The sequence below is a fragment of the Nilaparvata lugens genome, chromosome 2 (assembly GCF_014356525.2).
Source record: "Nilaparvata lugens isolate BPH chromosome 2, ASM1435652v1, whole genome shotgun sequence".
Taxonomy (NCBI): Eukaryota; Metazoa; Arthropoda; class Insecta; order Hemiptera; family Delphacidae; genus Nilaparvata; species Nilaparvata lugens.
This window is the reverse complement of record NC_052505.1, coordinates 45,485,169-45,504,571: the sequence shown is the minus strand read 5'-3', so window position 1 is coordinate 45,504,571 and position 19,403 is coordinate 45,485,169. Positions and strand designations below refer to the sequence as shown.

General features: G+C 35.3%; 2 protein-coding genes across 4 annotated transcripts in view; one reads left to right on the top strand and one right to left on the bottom strand.

Annotated features, from left to right (window-relative positions):
* LOC111044905 overlaps positions 1 to 19,403 on the top strand; it is a 336,821-nt gene that overhangs the window by 96,043 nt on the left and 221,375 nt on the right. The window lies entirely within an intron of this gene.
* The window catches only part of LOC111062423 (transcriptional repressor p66-beta), a 60,898-nt gene that overhangs the window by 24,911 nt on the left and 16,584 nt on the right, over positions 1 to 19,403 (bottom strand). For all 3 annotated transcript variants that reach the window (XM_039421312.1, XM_039421309.1, XM_039421310.1), the window contains exons 2-3: positions 2,329 to 2,426; positions 845 to 916 (exon numbers count right to left, since the gene is read on the bottom strand). In XM_039421312.1, coding sequence (XP_039277246.1) covers positions 845 to 891 — 47 coding nt within the window. In that variant the 5' untranslated portion in view covers positions 892 to 916; positions 2,329 to 2,426. The remainder of the gene's footprint in view (positions 1 to 844; positions 917 to 2,328; positions 2,427 to 19,403) is intronic.

Sequence of the window (19,403 nt, the reverse complement as noted above, 5' to 3'; positions counted from 1 at the left end):
CACTGATTGTAACAAAGTGTTTGGTAATACTCGCACTAGTGCGATTCAAATCGCAAAGCCACTTTATACATCAGCACTCCATGTGTGTGTTTCGTCAACTACGATGACACAATTTCTAATTCGAAATTCAATGATTGAAAAATTTCAAATAATACTAGCATACTGCTATTTTAGCTTACATACCTCAAACTCTAAGCTAAGTTTGACCTTTAACCAACATCTCCCACGCACTTTCGTAATCCTAACCTCAAATGATAAGACGATCCCTTTTTGAACTTTTAGCAGTTACACTCGAGACTGAGTTTCAAGGCGATTCGATATGAGACTTGAGTATCCTATATGTTCAATATAGTGAGTTCAGTTAAGTTTATTCTTCGCCACAGTCTATTGACTGAGGAATTGTGAAATTAGTGAGGTTAGGATTTAAAGTGAACTAGCGTGACTGAAAAGAGAACACGTTCAAATTTGTTGTAAAAGTGGTACAATTTCGTATTTTGTACCAATGATGAAAGTTTGATCAAAATAATAATTGGATTATAAGTCAATTTGAAGGGAGGGAAAGTCTGGTATCCGCGACTGGAGTCGTAAGATTTGAGTGGCGCTAGTGTGTGTAGTAGGTGTAGTAGTGTGTGTAGTAGTAGGAGTCGCGCTAGTGTGTGAGTGCGACACTTATTCACAATTCAGCTCGATCCATCCATCAAACATTTTTGCACTATTTCCCATTACATGGAAACTTCTAGGACTTTTTTCATGTTTCTTTTCCGACCAAAATTAATTGATCATATTATTATGCATTCATCCACAAATATCTTAAATACAGTATTTAATCTGACCATACACTGACCTGGCACTGAGATCGACAACTTCCTGATCGACTTCCATCTTTTCCATGACAATAGACAAGCAACTGCTTCACCTTCAACAAAAAGTAGTACTTCCTTGAAATTCATAAATTCAAAAATATTAATGAGGGCCCACAATTAAATAAGTTCAAGTTACAGTAACTTATAACACTATAAAGTAAATCACTTATAAATGTTAATATTTCATTACAAAAATATCCATTTATACTTCGCATATACACTGAATATTTGAAATAGTTCGATCATGAAAATATATGTGAAAATATGTTCCGATTATGTGAAAAATATATAATATAATTTAAATTTTATTCGAGTGGCTTTCTGCGACTCACTGCCAACTCACAAGGAGTTCTTTTGTTGGCAGTACAGAAGGTTTTATTTGCAGTACAGTTTGTGTGATTAATTGTTTATACAATGTGTGTTATAGTCATGCTGTTTGTAGGTATTTCTTTTCACAAATAAGTAAATGTCAATTTCGAATAATTCTGTCTGTATGTAAGTATGATGAGTTAGTATGTATTCAATGTAAGGTGTGATTGCAATTATGAATTGTTTGAAATTACGGTTTCTATGCTCTTTATTTATGCTCTTTGTTTGTGTACTATTACACTAGTTAGTACGCAACCATTTTTAAAAGACAGAGATTCAAACCAAGTCTTTCCCAGACAGGTCAGAAAGGCAGGTCCAGACTCTAGAAGTAATCATCCGATTCTAAGCTATCGACCAAAATCAGAAATTAATATGTAGAAATCATATGAATATTGTAATTTCGATTTCAGAATCCTTAACTTTCAGGATCAAAATGTAGAATCATAATCATGATAGTCATAATCTTCCTCTATTTTCAAGTAATTTAGATTTCGACTTATAGGCCAAAATTAGAGAATGAGCTTAAGCATCTCAGACCTCAGAATGCTTGGAAGTAACCTATGAATGATTGGAAGTAACCTATATATTTGTTTCATGTTACAATCCATAGAGTACAGGAGTCATTTCATGCTTACAACAAAATCAAGCTTGAATTATGATTTAGAGAAGCATACGTAATCGACAAATTTCCGATAGTTTCTCATTTCAAAAATTATTTTTGTAAAAACAACTATTTTCAAGACAACGTAAATTTTTACATCGCACGTCACATTAGACATCACAATTACTTTACCAGGATTTAGGTAGAAACCCCTTCCAAATCATTTTAAAATTGAATCTATAACATCAGGCCTTAAGTGATTGAAATCTATAAACCGTATAGTAATTGGAAATACCATCACTAGTTTCATTGATTACTTGATGATGAACGTGTTTATTTATTAGAAGAACAAACAACACAATTATCGGAAAAGAAAAAACAGGTTATTGCCAAAAACTTCTCCAATTTCAAGTTTATGTAGTGAACTCAACAGCATTTGGGCAAAACTTTTGGGTAAACTTGAAAAAACTAAGTAATAATGAATGAGTAGCTTACCCACAGTGATTCCAATTCTTGTCCTACGTCGATATCAGATAATAGAGAGACATTCTGTCAGAACGATCTAGCGATCTGTATCAGAGCGATCAATGTTCCTGAAAAACAAGTAAATGTTTAGTTTAATTTTCACCAAGAAACCTAAATTATTTACAACCGAAATCAGCTTGAGTAACAAAAATAGATAACAATGTAAGTATAAAAAGTTGACTCTTATGATTAGCAATTAGAATAACCAACATTCATCATAGTCCACCTGAGTGAAGAGTTTAGGACATTCGACAGCTGACATTATCAGCAACAACAAATTCATGACACGCCAGAAATAAATTCTTATCATGAACATGAACCATCACAACAGAACACACGTCAATTAAACATAATTGTTTAAGAGCTATAGCCTTAAAAGGTATTATCAAGTATTGAACATCTATGACATCTAATCCACAGTCATCTAGAACATTACAATATCTTGATAAGGTTGAGAGATCATTCTATCTTCACAATAAGTAGAAATTAGCTCGATGATGGATGGCTGTCCTCTTGGTGGCAAGAAATTTGAAATTCAGTAAAATTGATATCCCTCATAATCATGTCTCAATCTCAGAGCTGACTTTTAATGGTAAACTCATTCAGTACCATCACCTAGCAAACATCTATGAGCATTATCCTCCTTAAAAAAACCTAAATAGTTCCATTTTTAACCACAGCAGTTAGTTCAAACATGTTCAATATTAGTGACGAGTATGGATAATTCAATAAAACTTTACATCTTGAGGTACAGGGACGAGATGTATGAAAAATTTCATCTCCAACTTCCGGCAACATGTTTTGTCTCCATCTCAAGCCATTGTAGGCTCGTAGCAGGTCAATATAGTACACAACAAATTCATTATCATTCATTATTATGTCTTCAAGATAGATGTTATTCAATCGGTAATATTAATCACCTTCACGAATTAAACGTCTATTGATCAAGAAAATTCCGAATTATGATAGAAAAACAGATGACGACTAGACAAACGACCTTTGGGAATGAGATCCCTTTACATCTCGGATCTCGACATGCATGCTTCTAGTTCGTCAGTCAGTCAGTGAGCCAGTTGAGACCGGGAATAGAAAGCAGGAACAAACGATTGCTGGTGAAGGATATCGATCGTGTTCGCTTTAGCCACCCGCCCACATACTCTTTGCCGCTTACCCTCTTGCACACCAGCACTCTCACTTACACACACATTCATTTCCTTCACCCCCCCCCCTCCTACCCAGCTAACCATCAACCCTTGCTTGAGCCACAGCAGTCAGCCTCCCCACACTCCTCCCTTCCCCAAATCACCGCAGCACACAGACGAGTCAAATATTTTCAGACTCCCGGAAACACTGTTTTGTTCTGGTAACTTGTGCACCCTCCCGCACCACCTCCAACCACCTACCTCTCAACACTCAACAACCTTCTATAACGGGACATGGCACGAGTTCCATCGATGGTCAACTTTTCAATAATCACTTGCTACTTGTTAGACATTTCTTCAAACAAAATAATGTGTCCTTTCTCTTATTTGAGTCTTCGTTTTAATTTTCCAATTCCTCCAATGTTATTACTAATAGTATTATAAATATTTTTAAATTTGTTCTATATGGAATTTTCTGATCCATCCATTTGATCTTAGAACCTCCAGATATTTTCAATACCTATTTCTAATCTATTCTACCTTTTCCATTTTATTTCTGCTCTTTTAATAAGATTATTTCATCAAGTACAACTTTGTATGGTAATTCTGTCTCAAGTAATTTTTATTGGCTTTCAATTGAGCAAGTTCAAGGATTTTCTAATTTTGAAGAGAAATCTTAGATTTTCTAATTCCAAACAGAATATATGATGATTAAAATCCAAGGGGTTAAATCATTTGAGTCAAATAGATAAGTTATATAAACTTCCGTTTTACACATCATATTTTTCACATTGTAAATATTAGAAAAAGGGCATTTAATCCAAAAGAGGAGAAGAACTAATGAAGGAAAGAAGTTCCCGATTCGAATTATACAAAATAATGACTATTATTATTAACACAAAATGAGAATGATATAGATTATAAATTATTTTGAGAATTGAATCCACAATATTCAAAACAAGACAATTTTGTCTTCTACATCAGTGAAGATGTCTTCTACATCGGTGAGGACTACGGAGTAACAGTTGGCTTGCCAGCAATTAACTCCATAAAAAGAGCTGTCAAATATTGATGTATTTAACATAGCTGGTAACAATGTAAGTGATAACAATGTCAGTACTTGATTGACAACTTATTTTCACTTGTTTCAAGGCGTTGGGTCATTTCCGAAGCAGAAAGTCATTGTTTTTCAATCTTATTTTATCCAGCCGTTTCAATTTTTCAATTCCAGGTGTCAAAATAAAGATTGATAGAATTTAGAATTACGAAAATCTTTAAAATACAATAAAAATATATAACCATCGAATCTTCATCTATGAATCCAAAACCTTGCATGAATAAACAATGTAGAAAGTTACTTTGTAAAATAAAACGAATATAAAATTAATCGGTTTATAGCAGAAATCATCAAAACTCTCTTTAGACTCAAGTTTAAATCTTGTTTCTTACCTAGTAGTGTTGTCAAGCTCATCAGAGAAACTAGCTGATAAAAAATATGAATAAACACTTATATCTCCTAACAGATAATTTATACATAGATATACATTTACATTATTCATGATGATACACATATCATGAAAAGTTGATGATTTTGCGTTGAAGGCTTCAGAGAACCTCTCTACTAATTTTATTGCAGTTATCTAGCTCATTAGAAATAGTAGAAATTGAAAAACTCTATTAATGAACAGTTAAAGATACAGATCAACTGAGAGTTTTAGCTATGCTTCAAATTCTAAGAAGAATAGAAGTTGTTGTCAAACGAAAACAGTTTTCTCGGAAAACGAACCAGTTAGTTTTTGAACCCCACAAAATGGCTCCAAAACTGACACAACCACAACCTATGTCAACATGACTTGAGTATTCAAAAGAAATCGATTAAATTCTTCAGAATTCCATAAACTCGATATGCTTGTTGAAAAGAGATTACGTCTCTGAAAATATGACAATAAAATGTGGCGAGTGTGACACCTACCTGATCAGCGACACAAATAATAATGAAAAGCGTTGTACTCAGTTGAGAGAGGCACAGAAGGTGGAACGAACGTGAGTGGGCGATCACTACTGCAGACTGCACTGACTGGCACTGGACACACATGGACAAGCGAATATCAAAATTGTCATGACCGACCGAACACAAAACAGTTCGAACACTCACTCAATCTCATTCACTCATTCCCTCCCTCTCACACACACTCGCTCTTTCTCTCAAGGGCCGCAGGGAATTGACGCACTAAAACTATCATACTCGAACCTCCACACCCTACCCAAACTACAAAATCAAACACCAGTGCACTACCAACTACTTACTCCTACAGACAGAGATGGTTAGATATTAGTGCAGAGTGGTGGGGGTGGGCGGTTGGGGTTGAAGCAAAGCAGTGCTCTGGTGTCACAATAATATCGATGACTTGCGGCGTTATCGCTCATTCTCATCCTATGTCAATCAAATCCCCAGAAACTGCAGGAGAAATGATGACACACAAACCACAATCACCGAATAGCTAATGTTCCCAAGCTGTCACCGATACGAAATGCATACACAATGACGAATCGTACTGCATTTTATCACCTAAATTATTCGCCCCATACTAGAATAACATCATGTATCTTTTCTTTCTAACCAAATGAAATGAGATTGGTTCTAGCGTTGTAGGAATGCACATGGGTACTAAAAGGGATGGTGTAGAAAAGACAGTTTTAGGACGGTTCTGAACAAGAGAGAAATTATTTTGACGCTCATTATATATGACGTCAATTTGATGGCGAAACTGGCCTCAAAAAGCCACTTTTCCAATGGGAGGAACGGAAGTACGACCCTAATCTACTCTGCGCAATAAGATACAGTTCATACTACGAGTACAATCATAGAGCTAGTCTAATATTCTAAGATGTTATATGTTTATAGTTAATAGTTTAATAGATTGCAATATTTTTCAAAATTGTTGGGTCAAAATTTCAGGAGTTGAAGTAAAATGATCAAAATGTAAACATTGAGTCGGAAAGCATTTCACGATTTCACCATAGTTGTACATCACAGTATTGGGTATTTATTTCAGTATTCCACGTTGAGTGGGGGAGGAAACAGAGGATGTTTGTACAATGTGGGGTGTACTGTGAAAAGGAATAGTTACAGGCAGGAGGGGGAAAATAACCCACATGAATATCAGCCGTTCTTAGCGCTTAGGTTTCGGTATCTGTGGGAGGAGGAATGGTGGGTTGGGGTGGCTCGTGCCCGGTCAGGTGCGTGCGGGTAGCGCTTGTCTCGCTTTTCCCCGAACTCAGTCACAAGATGCACACACACACACACACACACACACACACACACACACACACACACAACAAGCGCGCGCGCGCTTGCAAACAACCCCAGCAGCACTTCAAATCGTGTCTGAAAATACACATCAGCCCCCCGACAATGCATTCTCCCGGCCAGGGCTGCTGACTACATCGTTTCCAGGTAACCGACTGATGGGGACCCAATGAAAAGTTGGGAGGGGTGATCCCTCTCTCATCTTCACTTTAAACAGTTTTGCAAATTCCCCAGTACCTTTCCACTGTTCAATACTCAATACTTCAATATATAGATGAACAGTTTTGCACTCTCATTGCTCAATACACATTAACTCTGGATATCTATTACCAGTGAGAGAATGGAAGTTCTCCTTCTTATCATGAAATCAAAATTTGATTAAAAAATAAAAGTGTATCAATCCTGAAATATTTTTATAATGAGCGTGATCCCAACATAATATGCATGATGAATGGTAGATAGGAAGGATGGTAGTACATAAATAAATATGTTGTGCATAGAAACTATACTGAAAGTATTAACAACTATGAAGCTTGAAAAAAAACCGAAAAATAGATCAAATTCAAAAAAACACAATGCTTCTTTCTGAACTTCACCAAAACTATGATAATTGTCATTTATTTCCATATTATTCCAGTCCACCTATAAATCAAAAACTTCGAATTATCAGGAGACGAAACAACAAAAATGATAATTGGGATGAAAGTGATGAAGCCTCATTTAATGTTAGTTGGATTTAGATTACAGTATTTATTAGCAGTAGGCCTATATACAGTATTTTGTTTTAAACAAAGATTTCAAGAGAGGAATCCTATAGAAATGCAATAAAACTGTTTAGTCAAGAATTGAAACCAATTCAACATTGTAAGCTCCGTGTTCTTATTCACGCTGTTATGGGACAACAATGAAAACAGTTATCCTTGTATGAAAGGGGTTTCGAACCTGCAGTACAAGGGAGAAAGTCGGAGTTGGAATTTTTACCTGTGTTCTTAAAGGTCATTGGCTCTTATGAATGGTCGGGGATGAGGATGAGGCCACTCTTGTACTGTACACTCAAACAAAGAGAAATTAGTCTACGTCTACACCTACATTCTTCTAGTCGTAGCTTAGACATTATAAGAACATGATGGAATTCGTAGGAATATAACTGAAAATAACAAAAGTTGTGTTATTTTGGTCATTTTTTGAAAATGGAATAACTTCTTCAAAAATCTATCCATCCTCAAAATTTCATGGATTTATTTCTTACCGAATTTGAAATGATCTGTCCCAAAGATTTTAACTTCAGGTGCAAATAACTCAAAGTAATAAGCGGAAATAAAAATTTCCTGAGAATTTTTTTTAGGGTTAAAGAAAGGAGACGGGGCCGCGCTACCTGTACACTGGGCTATTGTTCCAAAAAGGTTCATCCACCAACTCTCGACTATCACACTCTATTGTCCTCTGAATCCGCTTCATTACCCTCATTAGTGGCCGGAGTGGCCCCGTTTGCTTTCTTGAAGGCAGTTTTAGCTGGTAGGGACTCATCTATTACTTTGAACTTTACATCTGTTACTTGTATTTTCTAAAATGTATTATTGAATCTAGATCAGTGATGTTGTACAAGTACTTGTTATTGAATTATTCCCAATGGTTCATTTGATGAAACTCAATTTTCTCACAAGCTGTATACGGACTGACTTGAGTTACATACAATTTCGTGGTTACACACCACGTGCGCTATTCATCAGCTGATGATATGCGTATTATATTATTTATTTGTATGAATATAATAATCATATAATCGAATATATGTATAATATTATAGCATCAGCTTATGGAAAGCGTACGGCGTGTGTTCGTGCTCATCTATTTAGTCTCATTATGTAAACTGAATATAATAGGAGGTAAGGATAAGTATATTGGACGTATTAGGACGTAATCTATAAAAAAAAAATAATAATACGTTCTTAGTTTGACTGAATTTGTACTTATAAACGATAGTAATGTGAGTGTTTATCCAATCACTGTAGGCTACCACTGGTTTACTGCTGAAAATGCCTTCAAGTAATCAGACTGGTCCACCAATTTATTCCTCGGAATGAAACCAATAGACCACGAAAATGTCGAAATTCAATAATAATAGGCGACCACTGAAGGGCCACTAGAACTTCTACCTGTTCATCGATTGTTTTCGGCGGCCCCGTCTCCTTTCTTTTACCCTTTTTTTATTTTGATAACTTGATAGTATACAAATCGCAAAACTTTGAAGAATATCACAAGTAAAAAGGTTTTTAGCAGCTCGCACAGGCTTAATTTTCAGGTATAAAAAACTTTATTTTCTATTCAGTAGATTTGCTGATTTTATAGATTAGTCTGAGTGATAAACGGCCCTGCTACTGACGAATAAGAAAATAACTATGGTAGGTATTCAAAAATTATTTTCATTATACTAGGCTGAACCAAGCAAAATCAATTTTAAACCCGGATCAGTACCATCCTGAGAAGGTACTATATCAAATAAAATCCAATATAGATAATGATATTGGTGCAACCAAGCATAAATATAGATAGTAACCTGATCAAGTTTATCATATGAACTGATCCCCTCTTGAGATCAACTAATTATAGTTATGCTAGAAAGATGAGCAGGTTACAAGGAAACGTTTTCTGAAAGGCACTAACTAATCTGAAAGGGTACACACACACAACTAAACTGTATATATGGGACCATACATAATACGTATGTGTGAGGAAGAGAGACAATATCTATAAACATAGGTGTGATGTAGGTGGCTGCCAGTGGGAGGGGAAGGGGTAGCCACAATTAAGAGGACCGTGACAGGATATCTCCGAGCAAGAAGAGAAGAAGAATGGTGGCGGAAAGGGAATTAGGGAATAAGGGTGAGAGGAAGGGGTGGCTCGATCGATCGCCGCGCAGTGGAGTGGGCAACATAAAACGAGAGAATGCGATGACGATGTCAGTGTATCGCGGTGGCCACTGAGAGAGATTAGAGTTCTGAGAGAGGGAATGAGTGAGTGAGGGAGGGAGAATTAAGAGAGTGGAAGGATGCTGCTGGCCGCTTGCCGACTTCACCCACCAAGATGGATAAAACAAATGAAACGTTCATATATGGACTGTATTTGTTTCAGTTCACTCACATCAAGTTTTAGCATTTTCAAGTACTTTCAAAAAGAAAAAATATGTTCCATAGCTAGATAAGAATTTAATTGATATGTAATTTAAAATACGACTGAATAGCGAATAAGACTGACTGTAATTTGATGATTTTAGTTTTACAATAATAATTATTACAGTAACCGTTCTCTCAATAATTTAGAAAACAAATAATAATTAAACTAATACTAACTGCACAGTGGATAATTTGAAATTTTTGAGTTCGGTAGAGTATAGTGTTTCAATAGAAACATGTAGGCTACATTGGTACACCAGCCTACAGAAGGAAATAAATTAGAAATTGAATTTGTTCAAATGCTAATTAATTAAGATTTTCGTTTAATAATAGTTATAAATAAACCAATTTAAAAAGCATCTACATTGCTGTATGCTGAGTACCTCAAACTGTAAGTTGAAAATGAATTTGAAACAAGCTCGAAAGAAACTGTGCTCAAAGTAATTGAAAACTAATTAACCATGTAATCTGGTGATCGATGAGGAGGAAACCCCGAATACTCGGTTTCACCAAGCTCGGTTAAGACATTTGAGCATTTATATGATTGTTATGTGGTTATATGGGTATATATTTATGTTCAACGGATCTCGAAAACGGCTCTAACGATTTTCACGAAATTTGGAACAAAGTAGGTTTATGATATGAAGATTCGATTGCACTAGGTCAATAACCATTGGATAACTCGCTGAAGGAGATTATTAAAAGGATAAATACGTCCTTGGAAAAACAGCTGGAAATTTTGTCGTCTGTCGATACCGTAATGGAAGAGAATGTGTGGGATCATCCAGCTGATCTCACGCAGCAAGTGAAACTGATTTTCGTTTATTTCTATTTTTACTTTCCTTGCCCTATTACCATAGGTAAGGAAAGTATTGCTTTCCGAAAAAAATTAAGGTACCCCAATTTCTAAATTTCTATGTACGTTTCAAGGTCCCCTGAGTCCAAAAAACTGGTTTTTGGGTATTGGTCTGTATGTGTGTGTGTCGGTGTGTGTGTGTGTGTGTGTGTGTGTGGTGTGTGTGTGTGTGTGTATGAGTGTATGTGCGTCTGTGTACACGATATCTCATCTCCCAATTAACGGAATGACTTGAAATTTGGAACTTAAGGTCCTTCCACTATAAGGATCCGACACGAACAATTTCGATCAAATGCAATTCAAGATGGCGGCTAAAACGGCGAAAATGTTGTCAAAAACAGGGGTTTTCGTGATTTTCTCGGAAACGGCTCCAACGATTTTAATCAAATTCATACCTAAAATAGTCAAATCAAATCAAATTTATTCTCTTCAACACTTTACAAAATTTATGTAAATTGCACAGCACAACATTAAATACAGTACTACTACAACATAACATGAAATTCATAAGCATAGCATAATAAAGACTATAGTAACAATAGTAACAATTTGTTGCTCTGTACAAAATACAGAATATGACAGCAATGAGAAATACCCTTACATAGGCTATTCTCATTGCCTGTGAGTAAGGGTGAATCTGGATTAAATGATTAAGATGAAACTTGTATGAGAACTTAACAGGTAAGGATAGTAAAGAAATAAAGAGATTTGAAATTTAGTTTATCTTATTGAAAAATAGAATTTACCGGAGCTTGAGAACGTCCACTAGTTAGTAGCCTACTTGCTTCATCTAGAATAAGTTGGGTATAAAACTCTATAACCTATAAACTGAGCTAATGATATTTTCGGTTCCATCCCTACCTATTTCGTTTAGCCAAAGATTCACAATTTTTTTGTACACTACCAAAGATGCTGCATCAAATTCTCTGAGTTTGTTGGGATTATTCCTGAAAAGCATATGAACTATGTAATAAATGTTTGTGGATGAATATGTTTTGTTAATTCTAGGTGTTATTATTCCTGAAATTGTAGCTGTTCGGGTGGGATATGTGTGGGTATTTCTAATGAAAATATCAGTATGGTGCTTATACATATAAATTAGTGCATTTTTCACAAATAATTGCCTGATATCCAAAACATTGAAGTCTATATACAGGTCATGTGAGTTGGATCTACTGTCTCTCTTCAATGCTACTCTCAAAACAGTTTTCTGTGCTACTTTTAAAGGTTCCAAATTAGTTTTATAGCATCCACCCCATGAGATTATACCACCCTGTATTAGTGACTGAACGTATGCAAAATATATGTTCCTGAGTTCCTTCTGATTTAATATGCTATTGAGCTTGTAGAACAAGAATATAGCCTTACGAACTCTGTTTCTGATGTATGCAATATGTGCTGACCAATTAAGGTTGTCGTCGAACATTACGCCCAAGTACTTGTAGCACCTCACACGTTCTATCGACGGACAACCACAAGTGGAGCTTTGCAAATCATTGCAAGAGTGTAACATTAAACTTTGAGTTGTGTCTTCAACAGTGTTTCTCAATGAAATTTCCATGTATTTAGTTTTTTTCACATTCAGAGTTAATGTATTATGATCAAGCCATTTTTTCAACTTTGCAAGGTCACTCACAGCATTTTCATACATCTCTTTTCTCGTATCACCAGAAACCAGCAGGGCTGTATCATCGGCAAACAGGTACAGGCTTCCGGTTACATTCAGTTTAGGTAGATTGTTGATGTAAATTAGGAATAAAAGCGGCCCCAGAGTGCTTCCTTGTACCACACCATATTGGATGCTCTTCAAGTCGCTTTCTACTCCATTTATTTGCACCATCTGCTGTCTATTGGTCAAATATGATTCCAACCATTTATACGCTTTATCTTGTATTCCTATGAGATTAAGTTTTTTTAAAAGCCTGGGCCTATCCACCGTATCGAAGGCCTTTGCTAGGTCTAGAAACACAAGTAGATTTTTCTTATTTTGATTTAGTGACACGTTCAGTTCCTGGTTCAACTGGAATAATGCCTCAGATATAGATTTGTTGGTCCTGAATCCAAACTGTCGCTCAGAGAGAATGCCATTCTGTTCCACATATAAGGTAAGTTGGTGCTTGATAATTTTCTCTAATATTTTGGAAAAAACACTCAACATTGAAATAGGACGGAAGTTATTATGGTCCGACTTGATACCTCCCTTAAAGAGTGGAAATACCTTTGCCACTTTGAAAACGTCTGGGAAAATACCAGTGCTTATACTTAAATTATAAATATGCTTTAAAGGAGACAGAAACAGGTCGATATTTTCTTTTAAAAAACGAGCAGATATGCCATCATAGCCCGGGGCTGACATACCTCGAAGTTGTTGAATATTTGACAGGATAACCTCATCGACTGTTCTCAACGGCAGTCACTGCCTAGTCATCGATAAGCTCTATCAACTGCCACAAGTCCCATATCTGTAAAAATTTCAGGAGCTCCGCCCCATCAATGCAGATAGATTCCCAATTATCAGGCTTCAGATACAATTGAAACAAAAAAATCAAGTGGAGTAGATTGAGCATGAAAATCTCTACAATTAATGTTCAGTAACATTTTCACCTAAAATTGAAAATAAGCTTTAAATTCGAGAAAATGTGATTATTCAATTGCAAATTATTGTTGATTCTATTAAATCATTCACTATGAAGAGATAGCAGACTTCATGTGTGTCTCCAGCGTTATTGCCCTGTCACCAGCTGGCTCAAATTTTTGAATAGTAGACTTGAGATGCGCGGGAACACTAGCGTCAGGTGATCAATTTTCATAACGGCAAGGAAAGTTGTGTGAGTGCGCCACACCAGATTTTTTTTTTTAGAAAACATGTTTACTTCAGAAAGTCCAGAATAGTAACTGGATGCTGTTAGTGATACATAGTATATTAACAAATATTGAAGCAAAAGTATATTATTCTAAATCGAATTCATAGTATATCTATTTGTAATTGATGATGTGTTAGTTTTTTGAAGTGTGAATAAATTGTTATTTTAATGGGTGATAGTAGCTTAACCTGGATTTTGATCTGGACTGTAGTATAAATTTGAAAAGGGGCAGTTTTGGGCAGAAGCCTGTTGTGCCTCTTCATATAACTGTAAAAATATCTGTACGACTGAGAAAATGAATAAATAAATATAAACTATAAATTCAATCTATCGTTACAAATTTTCCATGCTTTTATACTCCAGAGCAAAGCTCGGTCCCCCCGATATTGGAATTATTATCGATAGTAACTATGGCATAGAAATCATATTTATGTTCCAGTCTTCCAGTGCAATCGTTGTAAACCGAGCCTGATCTAACCATGTTCAAATGTCTTGATCGAGCTTGGTGAAACCGGACATATAAGTGATAATTCCTAGTAGCTAGCAATTAACTGATTATAAATAAAAATAATCAAACTAGCTTCTCACACATTATATGGATTATGCTTTCTTTTGAATTTATAATTGTTCAACATTATTGTTCTCTTTTGAATTGTATAAATTTTGTGAGAGCTCAAATGTATCTTTTAATACAATTAATAAAGAAATGGTGGAATTTTCCATTACAAACTTCCATACAACTTCCACTAGGAGAATACCAGACGAGTTTTTGTCTTCAACGCATGAATATATTCTTACATTTTATAGATGGTATGAAGTTTTTATTGAGCAAGTCATTAGACAGTGGGCGCAAACGTAGAATATGACGGGGGAGGGAGGAGGGCAGTTGTGTTGCGAAGGGGTGTGCGCATAACGCGAGTCACATGCAAATTCGATAAGCTCTTAATAAATAAATAATGAGAGGGTGGGGGGGATGCTTCAAAGCGATAACTACTGCTGGCACTCCGATCCACGCAGTCACTCATGTATTATATACATACATACATAGGTATGGTGCTGATATAGATCTATATTTTACGTAGCGGGCTACAGAAGGGTTGAAATATGTGGTTTTGGCCATGGTATGGAGCGAATGATGGAGCCGTTCTAACTGCACGTCGAATAATTAACACACGAAGCCAGCTGAAAACTCAAAGTCATCAAGTATTTAGGAGCAAATTTCAATACGGTATCCATTTTTATTGATAACATACTCTTGCACAGCACTATAAAAAGATCGAAAAGTTATTTCAGAGACAAGTTAAAAGAAATAACAATAATTTCTAAATTTATGAGGGAATTTTCTTCATATTTTTATAAAACATGAGGGGCGGGTTTTGTAAATTAAATATCTTTATATTACTGTGTTTTACTTTTTATACTGATTAAAAAAGCAATATTTGACATTTCTCAAAGGTTGAAAGCGATACATACTATCGTAAATTGTATGATAACCTCTGGATTGGAGAGAGAGAAAATTTATTTATTCAAATTTTAATACTTGTGTTCCTGACAAATGATAATTCACTACTATACTAATAGAATGATTATAATAGAGTAATGAATACACTCATTCATTCATGTGACAAACAGCACTGATGTGAAAACATTGGTAGATAAAAATAATCTGATACAATTGATATCAACTCTTTTAAATCTATAATCAAACTCAAACCCACAATTAACTGAAGTTCATCACAATCTAGTTCAGAAATAGTAGAGGTTCTTAGCTAATTCATTATTTTTCCGAGCACGATACTGGAATTTTTAAACGTTTGGTGAATCTAAATTTAGCTATTAGAATCAGCCAGAATGTTTCTTTCACAAATTGAGACGAGTGTTCGATCTATATTTAGATACAGTAACAACTGTTTGAGATATTATGACCAGAAAAAGATTTGGGTTCTCGAACTCTACAGCAAAGTGAATGAATCTGAGTGAATCTTCTGTAACCTCATTCAATTTCAAACTCTAACAACAATTCACAACCATTGCCAAAATTTCAACGTGCCAAGAAATGTTTCAAGAATAATAGAGTAATAGAGGCAAGAAAGTAGGTATAATTATAATATTTATATAAGTTGAATTAGTTACTTATTAGAATAATGCTAGAGCACAGTTAGATTTCTCTAAAATCGCTCAAACTTTCAACCAGTAACCTAGTATCATTTCGAAAAGCCCACAGTGAGATTCGCTGTTATAAATGTGTAATATTTATGTTATGAATAACATCAGGGCTCAAGTTTAATACAGGCTTGTAGAGAGGCTTTTGTTTCTTCGAATATTCGAACTCTACCCTCAATTTATATCTACAGTCCATATCCAATAAGAAACTATAAAATAATTATACAGCTTCCTTGCTTCAAACTTAAAGAATATCAAATTTCTAAACTGGATATCAGCGTATTTAATCCCGTCTAAAAAATGTAAAACGAACATTTCCTGACATTTCTAGCACAGAACACGCCTCTCCGAACTGAAACGCGTGTAATTGCAGTGCACACAAAGCTTAGCCTAGCTGTAATAGTAGGTGAAGCGCATCGATAGTGGATAGAGTGAGTGGTCGGCAAGATACAAGTACTGTAGTAGTAAAGAAATTCGCCTGAAATAATAGAACCGGTTTCTCAATGATCATTACGAACCGACGGCGACTCAGGCATCCGTCCACCAGCACCACACTTCGAGAAGCTAGAAGGCAAGAAGAGGACATGAAGGAAAAGGAGGAGGAGGAAGAAGAAGAAGAAGAAGAAGAAGAAGAAGAAAGAAGAATGGATGAGAAGGAGGAGGAGATAGAGATCCGTGACAACGACCCTGCCCGCCCAGTTACTGGACACTGATCCGATCATACAGTACTACATAATTATTAGAACAAAGAATTGGCCTGTCGGTTAAATTAGCCATATGAGACCTGTTCATAGAAAGCTTCTATATTCAAATTTTAACAATGATACCTGACGCCAATTACTACAAAGTAGAATCAACTAGAAAAAGGAATATTTTATAAATATTTATATTTTATACAGTACAGTATATTAAAAATTAATATTAAACATTTTTACTGTTAATGACTGGATGACAACTTAGCCATTCAATTATTCTAATCGAACATAATAATCTATAATTTTCAAGTAAATTTAGAATGACCGTTTACACACCTGACGCGATGAATTAATAATGGAACTTGGTCAAGTCGAAATATGAATTAAAGGCAGGTTTCCGAGCTCGGGATTTAGCTAAGTTCTAGACTTTAAACTAGCTTTAAACTCTGGAGTCAGAAAATTGGCTTTCCGAGTCAGAGCGTTAACGAAGTCGAGGACTTAAATAGACCCTGGGGTTTAGAGATCACGTTTTAAACTCTGTGGAGTTTGTAATTTCGCTTTCTGAGTAAAAGGCTATCCAGGACTTTAATCTCTCTCTTTCCGAGTCAAGGATTTATCAGAAATCGTCAAGTCCAGAACTTAAAACAGCGTGATTTTTAACCCTCGACTGAGGTAGGCTTTAAAATTAAGTTCTGGACTTAAACAGAGCAAACACATCTCAGTTATTGTTTTGGAGTAGATGAATAGCCAAATAGATGTCATGGGAATACCTAAATTATTTGGATTAGTACATCCAAATTCATAATTTAGAGTTTGCAAGTTCATTTTGGAATAAAGTTCTATTAGAATTATGCTTAAAAACTAACCTTATTTTACGACTGTAACATAACCTAAAAATTTTCAAGAAAAATAATACAAGGATTGCCTTGGAATTTTATATTCCAATGTGAATGTTATTATTCAATGTCATATGCAACATGTTAATTGACCGAGCGAAGTGAGGTCTAAAGGTGCGTACAGATTTACGCGGCGCGAACATGAGCAATACACTTTTAATCAGCTGATGCCAAACTTTTTATATCTGTAATCTTATAGTCCAGGCAATGAATGCTCAAAAAAGGGTATAGAGGGAAAAGTTTGGAAGACAATTTTTGATCCTGCAGTTCTGTTTAGGGTACTGAGGAGGTAAACATATCAAAAGTCCCCACCCCTACACACTGTGCTAAGGGGGTGGGGGTGGTTCAAAGGTACCATTTTTTGGTTTCTCGCATATAACTCGAGAACTATGCATTTTACAGACATGACTATTCTATAAGAAACTAAAGCTTACATAATTTCCTATAATATTGATCTAACAAGTTTATCTATATCTCTTTCACTTTTCGAGATATCCGCTCTAAAAGATGTGACATTTTTGAAAAAAAAAACACATTTTCCCTCAATTTTTTGCTATTTTTGCTCTTATAACTAGGTCTTAAAAGACACATCCCTTCTGGATTGAGATTAGTTTGGTTTTTTAAATATTACAAAAAAACCAGAGGTTTTATCAAAAATCGTTACACATACGTTTCTGCGCCTTGTTTCAAAGAACTTGCATACCAAATTTCATCCAAATCGGACAATAACTGCGACTGTAACTGCGTTACAAACAAACAAACAGACCAGCTTCGCTTCGGTCAATAATAATTCTAATATTATCATAATAATTTATTTTATATTGATTCATATTATTAGAATAAGATAAAACAAAGTATCATTTGCAAAAAAATCTGATCGAAACGAGATCTGAAACTGGGTCCCACAGTTCGAGATCCAATGCTCCAGCTCTCTACACTACCGTGAGTTGTAGTTACTAAAGGCGAAAAAGTAGGAACATGAATTGCTGTATCTTCTAAGACGCAAAAAAGTACTTTCAAGATTGAAGTTGGTCCAGGGTTATTTAAATTACAAAAAAACCGGAGGTCTTACCAAAAATCGTTACACATAAGTTTCTGCACCTTGTTTCAAAGAACTTGCATACCAAATTTCATCCAAATCGGACAATAACTGCGACTGTAACTGCGGTACAAACAAACAAACAGACTAAAGCCGATCAGGTCAAAAATCTGGTGTGGCGCACTCACACAACTTTCCTTGCCGTTATGAAAATTATTGATCACCTGACGCTAGTGTAAGAGTCTACTTTTCAAATATCTTAGCCAGCTGGTGACAGAGCAATAACACTGGAGACATATGAAACCTGCTATCTCTTCATAGTGAATGATTTAATAGAATCAACAGTTGCCAACAGTTTGCAATAATTGGATAATCACATTTTCTCGAAGTTCGAGCTTATTTTCAATTTTAGGTGAAAATGTTACTTAACATTAATTGTAGAGATTCTCATGCTCAATATTTCCACTCGATTTTTTTTGTTTAAATTGTATCTGAAGCCTGATAATAAATTGTGAATATAGAATCAAACTTTGCATAGATGGGGCGGAGCTCCTGAAATTTTTACAGATATCAGACTTGTGGCAGTTGATACAGCTTATCAATGACTATTCTAGGTATAAATTTAATGAGAATTGTTGGAGCCGTTTTAGAGAAAACCGCGAAAACCCCTGTTTTTAACAACATTTTCTCCATTTTAGACGCCATCTTGAATTGCATTTGATCGAAATTTTTCGTGTCGGATCCTTATATTGTGAGGAACTTAAGTTCCGAATTTCAAGTCATTCCGTTAATTGGGAGATGAGATATCGTGTACACAGACGCACATACACTCATACATACATACATACACACACACACACACACACACACACACACACACACACACACACACATATATATATATATA